Source organism: Aotus nancymaae, unplaced genomic scaffold (genome assembly GCF_030222135.1).
Source record: "Aotus nancymaae isolate 86718 unplaced genomic scaffold, 86718_ANA_hifiasm-v0.15.2.pri h1tg000012l, whole genome shotgun sequence".
In the NCBI taxonomy this organism is placed as follows: domain Eukaryota; kingdom Metazoa; phylum Chordata; class Mammalia; order Primates; family Aotidae; genus Aotus; species Aotus nancymaae.
Genome location: NW_026988423.1, coordinates 36,778,321 through 36,796,357, shown reverse-complemented (window position 1 = coordinate 36,796,357; position 18,037 = coordinate 36,778,321). Strand labels below are relative to the sequence as shown.

General features: G+C 44.7%; 1 protein-coding gene across 11 annotated transcripts in view; it reads left to right on the top strand.

Annotated features, from left to right (window-relative positions):
* The window catches only part of OPCML (opioid binding protein/cell adhesion molecule like), a 1,160,549-nt gene that overhangs the window by 1,124,997 nt on the left and 17,515 nt on the right, over positions 1-18,037 (top strand). For 6 of the 11 annotated variants that reach the window (XR_001106940.3, XM_012449161.3, XM_012449163.3 and 3 more), the window contains 4 exons: positions 2,004-2,141; positions 2,570-2,690; positions 3,116-3,267; positions 4,159-4,185. Coding sequence is in view for 10 of the 11 variants with exons in the window: in XM_012449161.3 (XP_012304584.1) it covers positions 2,004-2,141; positions 2,570-2,690; positions 3,116-3,267; positions 4,159-4,185 (438 nt within the window). In the remaining variant the exon portion in view is untranslated. The remainder of the gene's footprint in view (positions 1-2,003; positions 2,142-2,569; positions 2,691-3,115; positions 3,268-4,158; positions 4,186-18,037) is intronic. The other 5 variants (XM_012449168.3, XM_012449171.3, XM_012449165.3 and 2 more) reach the window with 3 other exon arrangements.

Sequence of the window (18,037 nt, the reverse complement as noted above, 5' to 3'; positions counted from 1 at the left end):
AAAGGGAGTAGGATGAGAAAGTGTTTGCACGTCCCTAATGAACCTTGAAGAGTCAGGATATGAACTAGCCTGGATCATTATGTCTGCTGTGGTAGAGGCTTTTGATCCAGCAGCAGCACCCTGGGTTAAGCAAATGGGGGCTTAACCCAGACCCATGTGACTCATGCTCTGCAGTTTCTTCATTGAAATTTGCTAAGTTCCCATCTGGTGCCTGGGACCTTTTGGGGCCAGCAGCATCATTCAGGAGAGACACTCCGATCCTAGGCTGGGAATGTATGAGTTGCTGTCTCAGATCCCATTTCTTTACTCTGGGGATCTCACCTGCGCCCTTCAGCCACTCTTTATGTGGGTTCACCCAGATCTCCCAATGGCTCTGAACCTCACACCTATGGGCACATTTTGGGACCCTGTTACCAGGACCAGGTTTGAGGAGGGTAGCCAGGCAAAAGGATTGCTCCCATTGGCCAACGCATTATTTCCTCCATGGAATTGCACAAACTGGGCTAACAGAATGGTGCTCATTTGCAGTGAGCTTTCTATAAATAGATTGGTAGTCCGTATCCAGAGACTGATGGTACTCCCTGGGTGGGTATGATCTGGGGTAGGAGATGGAGGCAGAGAAGACAGCAGGAGCCACAAAGCACATGGTCTGGGGAAATGAGCAGGTGGGTGGTGGACACCCCGAGGCTTAGACTTAGACCAGAGTCAGGAAACCTAAGTACCTGCCTCCTTACCCCCTGCACCCCAGCCCACCCCGACAGACATCACTGCTACACACCCTACACACCGGCCCACCTCCACAGACAACTTCCTGCTGCTCACACCATACACCCTGCACATAGCCCACCCCCTCCATCTTCCTGCTGCCCACCTTACACCCTGCACACCAGCCCATCTACACACCATGCTGGACCCAAACACGTTGAATCAGAACATGCTTTCAAAAGGTTGTGGGGAAAGTTAACATTTTTGTTGCCCTGAAAACTACTGTAGCCCTTAGGACTGCAGGCCGATAGAAAATGCAAATGGCTGTGTGCTTTATCTTGGTTTTCACGGGATCCCAGTGTGTTGACAGAACTCGGAACATTTGTGATGGAAGACAGAGGGTCTGTTGTCTTTGCACTGAACCATGGGGAGTAAGATAAGGGGTGAGGTGGAGAGACCAGATTGTTGCAAGAACCTATAATGGCGGCTTAAAAGCAACAGAAATTTTGCAGCCCATAATATTTTGAATTATGAATTATAAGTTTCATAAGTACCTGTGAGTGAATCCTCCAGGGAGCTCCATCAAATCGAGTATTAAATCCACTAGGCTGTTCCGGCAAAGATCCAGCACGTGGAGCTATCACATTTGTGTTGACCAGTGCTTATTGAGCACCTATTACAAATCGGTCATGAGGTCCTTCCTCATTCATTCATTCTCACTCTATCTTCTCCACCACAAGGAGAAACAAAACCGACTACCTTGCATTTACTTATATTAAAGTGTAGAATGTGTACTTATTCGTTCTACAAGTAGTAGTTTGTATTCTGCATATCAAAACATTTCTACATAGTGAAAAATTAAGATGTGCTCTATGGTAACATATCCTAAAGTTATTCCATAATTTTATTATATTATTGATCATGACAATTCTTTTTAAAATATCAGCTTGGCAATGCACTGAGGTATATATCATGTCATCTTTGAGTTCATCATCACAATAACCATATAGGAAAAATAGTGATATGTTTTCTTACCAAATGCTCTAAGAAAGCTCAGTGACTTGGCTGAAAACACATTGATGCGAGGCTCAGGCTTTGAGAATTTCTTTGGTGGAGACTTTGTTTCTTCCATTGCCGTATCTTTTGAGCACCATGTTGCCCTATGTCTTTGACTTAATGTCCTACTCCATTATGATGGCTTTTTCTCTTCTGCCTCCTACAGTCTCTAGATGTGATTATGGTTCTGTCTCCAGTTACACAGTTTCTTGATTGTTTGCTGTCTGGTTCTTTCTTCCCAGAAGGCCAGGGCTTTGTAAGTGAGGATGAGTACCTGGAGATCTCTGACATCAAGCGAGACCAGTCCGGGGAGTACGAATGCAGCGCATTGAATGACGTCGCTGCGCCGGATGTGCGGAAAGTAAAAATCACTGTAAACTGTGAGTGGACCTGCAGCCAGGGGGCTCTGAGGGAAAGAGGGCATCAGGAGTAGCGGGACAATCTGGTAATGGCAGTGCCATTTTCCAAAAGACCCAAGTTGCTGCCAGCAGGAAAATACTTGATCAGATGGCTTTGCCCACCATGACCCCCATGCCATTTGTCCCTGGAGGCTTCCTGTGACTGCCAGAGCTTTCAGCACATGGAGAGAATTGTTAACTGAGAATGGGTTTGAAGGTCTGAAGAAGAAGTTGGGGGTCAGTGCAATGTCTTCAAGCAAGTTATTTTCCTGAAATAAATGATTATTTCACTGGGAAAGAGAGTTGTCACCAAGTCTATTTACATAGCAAATGACTGGATATGCCCTTCATCTCTTTCATGAAATCACTCTGTGTGTGTATGTGCGTGCATGTGTGTGTGTTTCCCACAGATCCTCCCTATATCTCAAAAGCCAAGAACACTGGTGTTTCAGTTGGTCAGAAGGGCATCCTGAGCTGTGAAGCCTCTGCAGTCCCCATGGCTGAATTCCAGTGGTTCAAGGAAGATACCAGGTAAATTTTAAATGACACCCAGACAGCTCTGAAGTTGAGCTGATGGGGCATCTCCACATGGGAGAAGGATGAGGATGAAAGAAAGGGGAAAGATAAGTCAAAACAGAAATTTATTATACCCTCTTTTGTAACAAAGTCCTTTTACAACCAGAAAAAAAAAAAAAATGAAAGAGGCTGGGAAGTGAACAAAATGAACTGACCATGATTCCAGATCTGAGAATGGTTGTGCACATGCCAGTCATTGGTAATTAGAAGCCAGCACATTTATCTTGTTGGGCATGGCCATCCTTTCCCCTGTCCTCCTGTTGGACACTGAGGTCCTTGGGGTTTGAATTTTAGAATCGGGGTTAGTTGGAGAAAAGTATTTTGTGAGGAGGAGTGCCTCCTTGTAGAATGAATCGACGGCCATGCCTTCCCTCTTGCAGGTTAGCCACTGGCCTGGATGGAGTGAGGATTGAGAACAAAGGCCGCATGTCCACTCTGACTTTCTTCAATGTTTCAGAAAAGGATTATGGGAACTATACTTGTGTGGCCACAAACAAGCTTGGGAACACCAATGCCAGCATCACATTGTATGGTGAGTGCTAGAAGCCTGGATGCAGTGGGCTCAGCTACATGGGGAAGCTTGAGGGACTCAGGAGGGAGGAAGTTGCGATCTGCTTGGCCTGTGTCCATCCATCCTGCTCAACCCACCACCTGTAGATAAGACATACTTCTCCCTGCCATTCCCCTAGCATGCCATGCAGTGATAGTTACACAGTAATTGATATCTTGTGGTCATTAAAAGGCAAGGTCTGCCCTTACAACAAGAGTAAACCAAATTGTGAATTAAGTAGAATGATGGTTGTCTAAAGAAGATAGAACCATGGGTCAATTCAACTGTATAATTTTAAGATGCCTTCTATAGTTGGAGTCTATGATTCTGGGGGTGATATTTGTTGTTTTAAACCAAGTCAACTGCTGCCATCATGATTCTCATGTTGCTTGCATTTCGTGCTCTCATCCATGGGGAGGAATGGAATAGCAGTCTGAGACCTTATCAGATGGCTGCTCTATCCACAACTGGAGCAGCAAACCCTCTCTGAAGGTCTTTCCCTCCCATATGGGTGGAGAAGGCTTGGGAGCCATGACTGACCTCCTTTAAAGCCCCTATGTCTCCCTGACTCCATTTTCCCACACTGCCACATCTATATCCTTCTGCAACATTTCACACCACGGGCCAGGGCCGGCTTGTCGTGATACTTTATGTGCGTGTGTATTTGTTTATCCGCTGAAGTTTGGTTAGAGGGAAGCAACCGCTGAGTAGGATGAAGAGAGGTATCCACGTTTCCACGTGCACCTCAGACACTGAACAAGCTTTCAGCATTGACATTAACTAAACTTTGTCCACCAACCATCTGAAATGTGTGATCTATGTCTTTTGTTTTCTCTCTGCATTGTGTGTGCAATTGTGCTGTGTGTGTCTTAGAAATAAGCCCCTCACCAGCAGTGGCAGGTGGGTACAGCATGTTCCTTCCTACCTCTGCCTGCCTGAATGCCTATGCCTCTGAGTTTTAGTCTACTTCAAAGATAGGCTTGCCTGCTTCACCTCTGCAATTTATTTCTCTGAGGTAGACCTCAAGGGGCTTGGTTTACACAGTTCAGATAATAAGCATGTAGAATATGATGACTTTCACATGCACTCTATGGAATAGTTTTATGGGTTTTGGGGGAAGGGGTTTATTTATGCCCCCAAAACAAGAACCTTGCACTTGGCTGGTTGCCTTTGAAAAGGATGGTCATTCTGCTATTTGTACAAACAACAGCACCAACAGCAATCCAGCCCAGAGACCAACTGGATTAGTAGATAATTGTCTCAGTGGAAATGTCTCCCTACTATGATTTTTTTATTCTTTTAGCCCAAGGCAAACAGGAGTAATGATTTAGTTCTAAAAACTTTATTTTAAAATAGAAGTACTTGGGATTATTATTCATAATGATAATATCTGCTATTTACCAAATGTGTACTGGGTTCTAGGCATCGTGTCAGTGCTGTGCAAGGCAGGTTGTTAACCCCGTTTTACAGATAAGTAAAAGGAGGAGTAAAGAACTTGGGTAACACTGAAGGCCATTTAGCTAATGAATACGTATGGGATGAGACCCAGAAATGGACCCCTGCATTAGGTATTGGAGTATTTGCCCAGAGCATCAGCAAAGACAAACAGGCACACAAATGCATGCACACACATGCATGCACACACACACACACTCTTACACAGTCACTGAGGCATTTAGATGAAACAGTAGCTGGTACTCAGCTCTGCTTCCAGAACAACCCTACTGTTCTAAGATGTCAATCTGAGTCACATGCAAAGAGACGATATTTGACTTTTCTAGACCTGAAATCAGCTCTTCAACTATCTCTGCCACAGCTCTTGATCCAAGACACTCACAGACATTTAGTTTTGCCCAAACCCCAGTGACCAGGAACACCCATGCCTTGGTCTTGACAAAACTGGGAAGATAGGGTGGGATTGAGAGGCTTCCCTGCCACGACCTGCCATTATCCCCAGGTTGGTCGGATTGCAGTGGCAGGGAGTATGGTGCAGAGAAGGGCACAGGACTGACAACCCAATGGCCCTTCTTGTCTCTCTCTGCCATTAACTAAGAAAGAGGTGTATCGTAGCAGCTAATAACAGCCAGTGTACAGCAAAACTATCTTTGTTGGCTTGGGTTGCCATAACAAAATACTACATGGGATGGCTTAAACAACAGACATTTATTATCTCACAGTCCTGGAGGCTAGAAGTCCAAGATGCAGGTTTCTGCCAGGGCGGCCCTTATGAGGGCTCACCTTCTGGCTTGTAGACAGCTGCTGTGTTTTCACATGGTTTATCCTCTGAATTCTAATAGAAAAAAAGAGAGGAAGCTCTCTGGTGTCTCTTCTGATAAGGACACTAACTATATTGGATGAGGGCCCCGCCTTTATGACATAATTTGACCTTAATTACCTCCTTATAGGTACCACCTCCAAAAACAGACATACTGGAAGTTAGAGCATCAACACAGACATTTGGTAGTAGAGGGGTGCAATTCAGCCCATAGCACAGACATTTACATCCCCATTCAGCCTTCACATCCCAATTCACTTGAACTTGCTGAGGCTTCCTTTCCTCATATATGCTATTGGGATACTAACGCCTGCTTCAAAAGACTGATGACAGGATGAAATAAGGTTAAATACATTAGGAGTCTCACAAATGCTATGTTTACATGTGTGACTTTGACCACAAACAAAGACCACAGGCCTGAGTTTACTCAGCTGAGCGGGATGATATTTTCTGACCCACGGACAGGAGAATGTCACTGTGAATTGTGAATAAGACAATATTTATCAAAGTGGAATGACTCATTGAATACTGTTGTGTCCCTCCTGGCACCTGCCAACACTTGCTGTGACAGGGCCCATGCTATCACCTCTTCCCTCCATATGCCTGCCAGAGTCACTGCTCGACTGCACTTCTTTTCTTTCCTCCAAAGCTCCCTGTGCCCTTCCTCTCCAGCATTCGCCCATCCCTATAGCCCACCCTGTCTCACTTCACCCTGTTGGCGTACACTTGCATTCAGCATCCCTTCCTGAAGGAAGCCTTTCCTGACTCCTCTGAGCAGGCCAGCCCCCCATTCTGCATCCACTCATTCATTGCTTTTGACTGCTGCACTTACACAGGGCATTGCCTGGCATTCATTTAACAAGCATGCATTTAGGACCTGTTGCAAGCCAGGCACTGTTCTATGTGATCAGGAGACAACAGTGACTCAACAGATAGACTCCTTGTTTCTGTAGACTTTATCTTCTAGTTATAATTTTGCTTTTAATGCTTCAAAATTGGTTTGATTAAAATCTTCCTTCTTGTTGAGGCTGTAAGCTCAATGAACATAGGGGCCATATCTGGCTTAATCCCTGGGACCTAATACAAGGATCTACACACAGTAGCTCATCAGGAAAACTTTGTGGAATGAATGAATGTGTGAATATATGTGGGGATGGAAAGGTCGTGTTGGTCACAGCAACAATTTTGCTGTCAGGAATTGAAATGCCATAGCATAGAGGAAGGGATATGTGTCTCACAGGGTCCTTGATACCCTATGCTGCTCACTGGCTGAACAGCTTTGAGAAAGTCAATCTCAGTGGGCCTTTTTATATTTTTAATCAGTGAAGGCATTTTGGATAAGATGTTTGGTTTTTTTTGGTCCCCACAAAGCACAATTCTCTGATCCTGTGATTGTATGGCAATAGTTTCAGCACAAGATCAGAAAGAGTGTCCGGTTGACCCACTATTTCTCCTGGCCAGGCATACTCTTCCTAGTCCTCGGTGCCCCCATAATTATGCCTCATTATTGCCAACCATTTACTGTGTGCCGGGCACTAGACTAAGTGCTTTTCCTGTTTCATCACCCTCGGTGACTCTGTGTAAAGTAAGTACTATATTTATCCTGATTTTACACTTGAGGAAATTGAGAGGTTAGGCAGATAACTCAAAACACCCCGGGTTATCAGTGCTTGTCCTGGGATTTGAGCCTATGTACTCCCGTTCCCGTGCCAGAGTGCTTTGCTCCTACTGCCATCCAGCTCATAAGACCTGGCAATCCATCATAGATATGGTAGATGACCTTCCAAATAGAGCCTCGTATCAGAAATTAGTCTGCTTGGACCCACCTCCCATGTCAAATTCTCCCTTCTTCCATCTACTTCTGAACTCATTCTTGTAAAGGACAATTTTTACATTTGCAACCCATATACTCCTATTTCCCCAACAGACGCTCCTCATCTGCAAGCACACATTTGTATTTACTCTCACAGAAGCTCAGTCTGCTTTCTGAGAGCCCCCTCTGACTTTGCCCCTGTGATCCCCTCACAGCGCGCCTCTCTCACACATACATCTTTCGTATATTCCATACCTACAAGTAAAGAGCAAAGGAAAATGGGATAAAAGCAATTTTGGAAGAATGTAGAGGACAGAAACTGGAGACAATGGGTTGGTGAGTGGGTTGAAACCTGAAATGACTAGAAATGTGTGAGCGACAACGTGGTAGGCGATCGTCCAAGACGAATCAGCTGTTGGCACCGGTATGAAATGCTTCTTCCTCACCGCACCAGTTGCCTTCCACACACAGAGCCACAAGGACAGAGTGGTCACATAGGTAGAGCGCGAACTCACAGCCACATTTTAGACCACCCACTTTCCTGAGCCCTGGATAACTGCAGGTGCTGGAAAAGCGGCAGGATGTGGAGAGGGGGTCAACACTAGCAGCAAAGGTCACAGATTCCATTCCTGACTCTGATACAGACAAACTGTGATGCTGTTGCTTCCTAAGTCGTGCATAAAACATAAAAGCAGAGTAAGATGAACTCCCAAGTTATTTCCAGCTTTCTAAGTGTCGGTGCTGAATTCGGGAAACAATTGGAACACAGGGCAAGGAACAGGTCTCCAAAAGCTATCAGCCATAACCATGGGCACCCTACTATTATTGCAAAGCAGCTTGCTCCAAGCATTCGTTAGCTTTACTGAGTGGGTGCAGCCATTGGAAGTCCACAGGGAGCCCTCTGGCACTTGAAGCCTTGCCAGAGCTACGTACAGGAGGGGTGGCTGGGGCTCGGCTTGCTGAGAGGTCACTCAGCTTGCCAACCACCTTTGCCTCCTGTGAGCCTTGAGCAAGAAGCCCCATCCCCCTGTCCTGTTCATAGTGTGCAGAGAAGGAAGATTCTGGACTTGATTACATCCGGCACTGCAGAGAGTGCGACGCGCTTAATGAGGCATGTAAACGCCTGGATGACTGGAACTGGCAGGGGAAAGGGACAGAGAACGCAAACAAAGCCCAGACGGAGTGGGGAGGCTGCAGAGAGAAAAACAGATTTCTCCCATTTTATCTGTGAAATTGGAGCAACACAAATTAGTTACATTAAGAGTTAAGTGTTGGGCGTAGGGACAACTCATAGGAATCCTGTCACTGCAAGTGAAAAAGGAAAACGTTCCAGTGAAGGCTACATCTGTGCACAGAGTTTCTTCCTCAGGCCGAGCTTTAGCCCTCTTGGGAAAGATGTGACTCCAGCCAGCCTCGGCGGCTCCTGGAAGTCTTGAGGACAGAATCTCTATTTTCTTTTGCTAATGGCCATTCCTCCAGAATAAATATACATATCAGACTGGCTCTCTGAGCTAGACTTCTTTCAGCCAGAGCCTGGACCAGGCAGCGGCTCTCACCCTGTTCCCTTTGCTGACCTCCTTCTCACAGAAAACCACCACACACGTGGGCAGAGCCCTCAGCACCACTGCCTTATCCCCCGCCTCCCTCATCATCCCGCCTCCGTCTTCTCCTTCCATGTCTTTATTAGGGCATCCTCACAACCACACCTATCCCCAGGTGGCTCCAGCTGGAACATGGAGAGTGGGCACAAGGACCGAGGTTCTCTTCAGTGCAACCTCCATACCACACCCCTGGCTTTCTTCTCTCCAACCCTCCAGATCCCAAATCTCCTTCTGAGAGGGAGAACTAGGTTGTGGCTCCACTTTCTCAAACCTGCTTATGCCTCAGCCCACCACAATCTGTCTCCCTCTAACACCCGACCTCCTCTCAGTGCCGGAATCCCTCTCACCCAACAGTGCTTCACCTCTGGCTTCTGTGATATAACCGCGTGGTGACTGTCTCCTTACCTTCCTCAGTCTGCTTCTAGCTCCTGCAGCACCTGCCCCATCAGACTTCCCGGGGGTCAGCCTACAATGAGAGGGGAAGGGCTCTTCTGTACCTTCAAGCACCCAATGGAGAGGGATTTGTTGGCCTGCATTAGCCTTACTCTGGATGCTTTAAAAATGCAGATATGTGAGCCTTGCCCCAGAATCATTTAATCAGAACCTCTAGGGAAGGTCCTGAGAATGCACTTTTGAAGAAGCTCTTCCAGGGAATCCTATGCACACCGAAGATCGATAGCCTCTGAACAACAGTCTGATAATTCCTGAATTTGTGTCTTTAGTTCTCTTCTGAATTCTGAGCTACAAGCCACTCTCTCTTCCTGAATGTTCCACAGGGGTCTCAAAGGCAGCCTCGCTCCTCTGGGAGTGCTCAGTGTGTGCCTCGCTCCTGCCCTGCACACTCTCTAGAATCTCTGTGGTCATTTTTGACTTCCCCCTCTCCCTGACTCCTCACCTCTGTCAGTCAACAAGCCTCACCAAATGGCCTTTCCTGTGACTTCTCAATCTCCATTCTCACTCACGTTGTGTCATGCGTCGCACATGGACAATTGTGATATCCTTTCACTGGTTCTCTCACCTTTCTTTGGCAATCCCTCTCCAATCGGTTTGCCATAGCAGGGCCGAGTGACATTTCCCAAACTCAGAATGAACCTTGTCATTTTGGTTGCTGAAAACTTCTGCCTCGCAGAACAGCTTGGCATTAAGGCTGTTCTGACTGTGAGATCAGCGTAGCCTTACAGCTTCAAGTGTCCCCAGCACTCCATCTGCGACCTTCCCTGCATCCACCAGGCTGGGACCTCTGTGTCCCCAGATCCCATTACACATCATGTTGTTGCCACTCTGCATCCATCCGTCCGTCCGTCCGTCCGTCCGTCCGTCCGTCCGTCCGTCCGTCCGTCCGTCCGTCCGTCCATCCATTCGTCCATCCATCCATTTATCTAGTCAACAAATGGGGCATTATTATTTAGTGCCTACTATGTGCCAGGAATTTTCCTAAGGACTAAGGTACAAGGAGAAACAGAGTTTCTGATCTTGCACAAACAAGTAAATAGTTACAATAAAATATAAGAAGTGCCATGCTTGAGGAATAAAGAAGCTGTCAGCTGTCGAGTGTCAGCCACACATGGCTTTGCACACCTAAGAACCCTTTGAAATAGATAGTATTTTTCCTGGCACAGAAGAAGAGCCTAGCGCTCAAAGAACAAATAATGTTACTGAATTCCCCCAAGTAAGAGTGAATCCACCACGGACAGAAGGGGCAAGGGACAACAGCAGGTTTTTCACCCAGGTCTGTCTGACCTTAATCCTGTTTCTTTCAAATCCACATACTGTCCCTCCCAGTGTGCTGGAGGGTTGCAGAGGCAGGCTTGTGCCCTCTTCTCTGCCTAATGAGGGTGTACTCACAGGGTTCTGCTCAATGACGCCCCATATGTAAAGCATTTGTGAGCTCCACTGAAGAATCAATCCCTCATCTTTTGGATGGCTTAACCCTCAGCTTATATTTTGTTTGTATCTTTTTCTGCACTTAGAGGATGTAACATTGTGTCTTGCAGTGGTTGTTGCCCAGTAACTGTTAGCTGAATTAATAAATATATCTTCCAGTCAATGGGGGCATCAGTAATAGCCTCTATACAGTTTTAGACTTTTCACTAACCAAAGAAAAGCCAAATACCAGAGAGGACTTGTAGTCCCCTCCCCTCAGGAAAGCCAAATCACTATTTTCCTGACTTTCCCTTGCATTCCGGCATCCTGTATGTTCCAACTCTAATTTGAAATACAAGGTCCCCCCATCCTGCATCTCCTTTTTGAAGGAGGCTATACCAAATACTCCAATTCTCTGTTTAGGAAGATGTTCATCACATGATATCTTCTTGCAGAGACATCAAAAGCCGCACATATTTGTCCGTTTCCTGCTGATAACGTGTATATGATTTTTATTTTTCAAATTCACAATTTAAATCCAGGTGGGAAGGGAATGAGTCAGAGAGAAACACCATTGCTTTTGGCTGATGACAGCAGCGTAATCATTTGTATTTTCCCCCAACCTGCAAAATGTCAACATATTAGAAAAAAACTGCAGACATTTCCCATTTCATTCTTGATGAGGTTCCTGTCGTTCGCTCGTACCCCGCCCTCCATGCTCTGAATCATTGACATCTGGCTATTAGCCTAAGCATTTAGAATTTAACACTGAGCGTTCAGGGTGTGCTGATGTCAGCACAGACACAGAGCTTATGGTTCAACGTAGACTCAAGTCTTGTCTCTTTCAGGTTTGTGATGAGCTGACAGATTTGAATTACCTTCTGATATTAACTTCTTAAGCTTTTGTTTCTGTGGTAAGCACATAACAGTGTGTGTTAAGGAGAACAGAACAAAGATGGTTGCCTCTTTATCGACGGGTCTTAGCTATGCTGCAGAGCCTTGTTGGTTGATCTTACTTGTGAAGCAACACGGTGCCATGTCTGCTACTGTAATTAAAGACAATGAAGGAAAAGTTCCCTTTGAAGGGAAGTGATGTGCCTTCGTCAGCCAGCGCTTCTAAAAATAGGCTTATGTTTCACCAACAAGTGTAACACATACATCATCTAATTAGATTTCTTTGCTCCTCTTTTAATCACCAAGAACATCGTTATCCTTTTGGTTCCTCATTAGGAAGGTCACACAGTTCATAATCATACTTATAAAACCTATTCAAATTTCAGAACAAAACTGTATCTTCTTAGACTTCAGCTATTTCATTAATCTCGCTGTGCTATCAACAACTTCAACTTGCCTATGGGTTTTTTCTTCTTTTATTTTCTTTTATAGTGTGATCATCCTACCACCTGCCATTTTAGTAAAATTTTAGCTACACAGTCTATGGTTCCTGGTGATCTATGCCATATTTTCATTACAATCATGGAAGCAAAAACCAGCGACATATTCCAATACCTTCATGGCTTGCTACGTACACCACATTTTTAAGCTTCAAAATCTCTCATGAGGCAGGATCTCAGCAGGAAGCTTCTATATTTTTCTGAGAGCTTTGTGCTGGGTTTGGGTTCTGTGATTGTCAATACCTGCCTCTCAAGAGGGTGACGAGCTACCCCTGAATGCAACAGCAAAATCTTAGTGCCAGGATGGCTTGACGTTCCCAGTTCTTATTTGGTAGCTGTGACTTCATTCTGTTTTAAGCCTTCAACCAAATTTGCTTCTTAAAAATCTAATGTTTAGGCTAGGCACGGTGGCTCATGCCTGTAATTCCAGCACTTTGAGAGGTCAAGGTGAGTGGGTCACTTGAGGCCAGGAGTTCAAGATCAGCCTTGGCAACATGGTGAAATCGTCTCTACAAAAATACAAAAATTAGCCAGACGTGGTGGTGCATGCTCATAATTCCAGCTATTTGGGAGGCTGAGGCAGGAGAATCACTTGAATCTGAGAGGCAGATGTTACAGTGAGCTGAGATCACATGACTGCACTCCAGCCTTGATGACAGAGTGAGACTCTGTCTCAAAAAAACAAAAAAACTAATGTTCAGTATATTTATTAGGTTGATGCAAAAGTCATTGCACTTCTTGCCATTAAAAGTAATGGCAAAAACCACGATGACTTTTGCACAAACCTAACAATTTACCAAGATAAGTAGCCTCTCAAAAGTAGTCCCTTTATTTGTTTATTTATTTATTTTTTGTTATGTGTCTTAACCCTGCTGAGCTTCCCCTGTAGCCGTATGGACCTGCTCTGGCCATAATGCCCGCACAAATGGACCTTTTTGCCATTTCTGAAACGTGTCTCTTAACCATGTCTGTCTCTCTAACTCTTCTTTCTATATTCTGAAGGCTATCTTATTTCGTTTGTGTCCTTGTCCTCAAAGTATTTTGCTGTTGTCATTCACAGTTTATTCTGTGGCTTTGCATCTTCATTTCAGCTTATATTTTTAAAGATGTTTAACTCCGGACATGAAGAAGCCATTAATTTTTAGCATTGAAAAGGGTGAAGGAGGAGGTGCTGGGATAATGGTAAAGGGCATAATTACATGTTCTCACTTTCGATTTATCCCTGAAAATATTTAATTAAGCCTGATATTTGTAGCAGCCATTCTAGTTCAATTGAATCGTTGTTAACCATAAATAGAGAAAGAGTCCTTAAATGAGGCATTTGCCCACAGAAAACACTGGGCTACTGAATACACTTTGTCAGAATAACTGGCATTCGTTAGGAAGCTTTTACTTGTGGTTAGCAGCCACTTCAGCTCTTTGCAGAAGGGACAAGGTCACCCAATTACCAGCCAGAGCCAACCTTGCTTTCAACTGGTATTGGACAGTAGTGTTTGAGAAGCCAGCATTCCAGAATACCTCTTTCTTTAAAAGCAGAACCCCCACACAAGATGTTGTTTTGTGGATTAGCAGTTCTTGTCTCAGTTCCAACGCATCCTTTACTCTGTACTTGATGATTGCACAGACCATCTTAACTAATTCTCAGAGAAACCCTGCAGGGGTAGATAGAACTACCCCTTCCACATTTTATACATTAAAGAAACTGTTTTGGAGAAGTCGACGGTTTGTCCTTTTGTCTAAAGTCTTCCTGCTATGGGTAGCAGAGCCAGAATTCAAATTCAGTTCTGATTCTTAAATTCAATCCTCTTAAGACTGTCCAACAGGCCGGATGTTCCTGAGATGAAAGGGATTTGGGGCTATATGTTTCAAGTGGCTTTCTTCCCAGAATCTGTGATAATTTAAAAAAAATTTGTCTGTTTATTTGTTTATCTATTTAGTCAAGGACAGAGGATACGCAAGGTCCTCCTGGAGTTTATGCTTTTTGAAGGTAGAGACTGTGTCTGTCTTTCTTTCTGAAAGCAGAGCCTAGTGCATGGCGGGGATTAATTAATGTATGTTGAAAGAATGACTGCAACTTTTCCAAGACTGGCTTGGGGTCCATGTCCATTGCAGGATGGACACATTACCCTTGGACCTAGCCAGGAAGCTCGGCTGTAGCTGGCTCCCAGTGCCCTGCTCAAGGCCCCACATCCTCCAGAGCCCTCACAGCCAGTGGCCTCTCTCAGCAGCAAACACTCCAACCTTAATCTATCTCACCTCTTTACTCACTCCTCTACCAATAACTCACCCCAGGTTCAACATATATGGGAAAGATCAAAACAAGCTAGTATTATTCTCCACTAAGAAAGGGACAGGGAAGGTGTGCAGGCCCTGTTCCAGCAGCAGTTGCCATGCTCACATGACTACTTTGTACCAGGCACTGTACTGATGATGTTAATTCTTCAACCAATTCTGCAAACTCAGCATCATCTCACCTATTTTCAGTGGGAAAACAGAAAGTATCCTGCGTAAGATCATGAAGCTGGCCAGCCATAGGGTCAGGATTTAAACCCAAATTGGTCCAACTCCAATGTTGCCAGAACTCCATCAGCGACCTTATCCTGGGGGAGTGTAGAGAGCCTTTTCTGAGGTCCCTAGGGATGTTGTCTCCCTTATGCTTCCAGGAACTCCACTCCTTCATCTTTCTTCCAAGCTCATGGACTTTATCTGGGTGCATTGTAGCATCAGTTTTCTGGAATAGAGCACATCATTGAAAATCTGCCTCACATTTCCAAACCTGGGATTCTAGGTTTTAGAGAAGAATCATCTTTCTTCTTATTTTCATAAATAAATAAATAAATACATTTGGGTTTCCAACCCTATACTTTGAAACTCAAAATTGTATCATCTTGGGTACCAAGTTCCTGGAGCAGTCCATGCAGCTGCTACCTGGTGAGGCCGTGGTCTAGGGATACTGTACTCAACCTGACTCTGAAGCCTGGTGTGCAAGCTTCAGTGCCACCACTGCTGAGCCCAGCATGAAGAGTGCCTTCAAAACTGTGTCCTCCCCTGTCACACAAGTGACTCTATAGCTTTGTTGAGCTACCATTTACAAAAGCCTCATGGTAACTTGTGGGACCAAATGTGAGCCCCGAGGCCACGGGACCACACCAAATTACTTAAACTGCCGCAACCCATCACTTTTATATTAAAACAGAAAAGCATGTGGTCAAGTTAGGTGAGCAGCTGTAGCATATGGAAGCCTGGTGGGAGATAACTAACCCGGAAACATTATTTTCCTCATTTCCGTCACATAGGGCTACTGCAGATGCAATTGAAGAATGAGTTCATTGCCCATGGCTTTTGTCTCACACTCTTCCAGTCTAGACAGTGGTACATAGATGTGAGCCACTCTTCCTGCTCCAAACACAGCTGGAGAGCCCTCCGGCAGAACCCTTGTGGCATCGGCATTTGGCCCAGCTGACAAGTCTCAAATGTGCCCAGGAGCTGCATGAAGAAAGTGATGCTAGCTTCACTCTGTATCATAGTGCATTAGATTCATTCTCTGGCCACAACAGCCCAGGCAGTTCTCATGCATCAGTTGACCATTACTTTGGCAATAACTTGCTATGGCATTTGATGCTACGAAGCAGGTGCTCGCCATACCTGCTGAAGAATAAAACTTTCTGCAAACACATAGAAAATGGGGCTGGAAAAGGGAAACTTTAGGGTCTAGAGTGTTTGGTGCCCTCTTGTCATCTCAGGGAAGATGAAATGCTGAAGTGCAAGGCTCATGGTGATTGAAGAAGGCTGTCTGGCTACTCACTGTCTCTCCTAACACCAGGATGCAGAATTTCCATTCCTGTAATAACTCAGAGAGCTAATAGAAGAAGGACCTCACAGATCATCAAACCCCATCTCTTCTCAATTTACAATGGGAGAAGCAAAGCCCAGAGAGGAAACGTCATTCGGCTACAGTGCAGCAGATTCACACAGAGAACCTGTAATCCTAGTCCATTGTTTCTCTTGCACCATGATACTGTGGTCCCTGGAAAGCCTGCACAAATGGTCATTTTCCACAGAGAGGAAGTAGACTTGTAGTAATTAAGGGCATAGATTCCGGGGACAGTGACTTGGTTCTAATCCAGCTCAAAGTGTCTAAGTTGTGTGGCCACAGGGAAGATGTCTAACTGTTCTGTTCCCAGATTTCCTACTTATAAAGTGGGAATGACAGTAGCACACAGCTCATGGGTTTGATGTGATGATTGAATGAGTGAATATATGTTTAGCATTTAGAATCATGCTTGCCACATGGAGAGCATAGTGGGAATGTGTGTTGTCATCGTCGCTCTAAGCAGGCTGACGAGCCTGCATATCTGCTAAGTTCCCCTTGCATTTCCGCCCTTGGAAACAGTCAACAGAAGCTGAACATGGCTGTAAACCTCCACCCAGTAAGCACCAAGCATCCGATGGCAACTGCTGCTCATCACCAGAAACGCTCACTTCCTTTTACGATTCTGCCTCCTTCTCTCACTGAGCCCCACTCTTCCACACTCTGTTTTCTGTATATATTGTCCCTCTCCTCTTGGCTTTAACTATATTCAACCTTGTGCTGATGGCTTGACATCCACAGGAATGTTTCAGTTCACTGGTAGAACTTGGGATAGAGTGATTCTTACACTCCAGAGTTCTGTGTGGAGTGGAGCATATCAGGGCTTCAGTTTTTTTCTTAAGTTCAAAATAATAAATTAGACAAAGACAGATATAATTAGTCTAGTATATATGCCATATATGTCATGAAAATACTTTTAAAGAAAAATATATACAAAGATAGTTTTAAAGAAACATATGAGCCTTGAGAATCTGCCCATGTTTCTTTAAATGTATCTTTATGTACATATTTTTATTTAAAAATTTAAATAAACTATTTAAAAATCTAAATCATTCATCTTTTGCAAAGACAATGTGTAGAGAATTCCCTTGAGCTTCAACCTGAGCATTTCTAACTCAGTGCATTCTGCAGGCTTGTATGATTTCTCAGGATGTGTGCCAGGACTGCCGGAGGCCCCATTGTCAGGTTACTTTCCATCAGTATCTATAGAGCCTCCTCATTAATGTGTCACCAAAACCTGGATCCCACCCTTGTTTGTGAATATTATCTAAAAAAATGCAGAGTAATATGAGTCAGACTTCAGGCTATCAAATAAAAATGACTTTTAGTCCATAAAAGCATGTATATTTTAAGTAGGAAGAAAAGGTATTCATGTTAAAATTATTGGAGAGAAACAGTTTTATGCTCATTGCTGAAGTGAGAGACCTGACTTCCCAAAGTAAAATGTTCCCATCAGTGCCTTCCTGAGCAAGGCATGGATCCACACCATCAGGTTGACAGGCATGCCAAATGAACTGGTCCTATCTAAAGAGATTCTACAGCACCTCAGCTTGTTTCCAGTAGGCCAATTTGCTTTTCAAAGAAGCTATGAAGTCCTGGCTTGAGATGGTAGAAGAGGCATACTGTCTCCTCTAGATCTCCGTTGCATCTTCACTAGTTTTATAGAAATGTCTCTCAATGGCTTTTAATCCCTTGGTAATACTAGATTTTGCTTTTTCTGGGATACACTTGCTGCTGGCTCCTGGTCTTGCATACCACCCTATGTTCTTGCTGATAAAGGTGATGGAGGAATGCCTGGGCCGAGTTAGATACACCTGCCCTTGCAGCAGACTGGGATAATAACAATTCATATGATTTGTCTTCTCGAGCCATGGAACATGAGGGGAAAGGAACAGCACCCATGATACTGTGGACTTATTTCCCAGTGGACCTTGA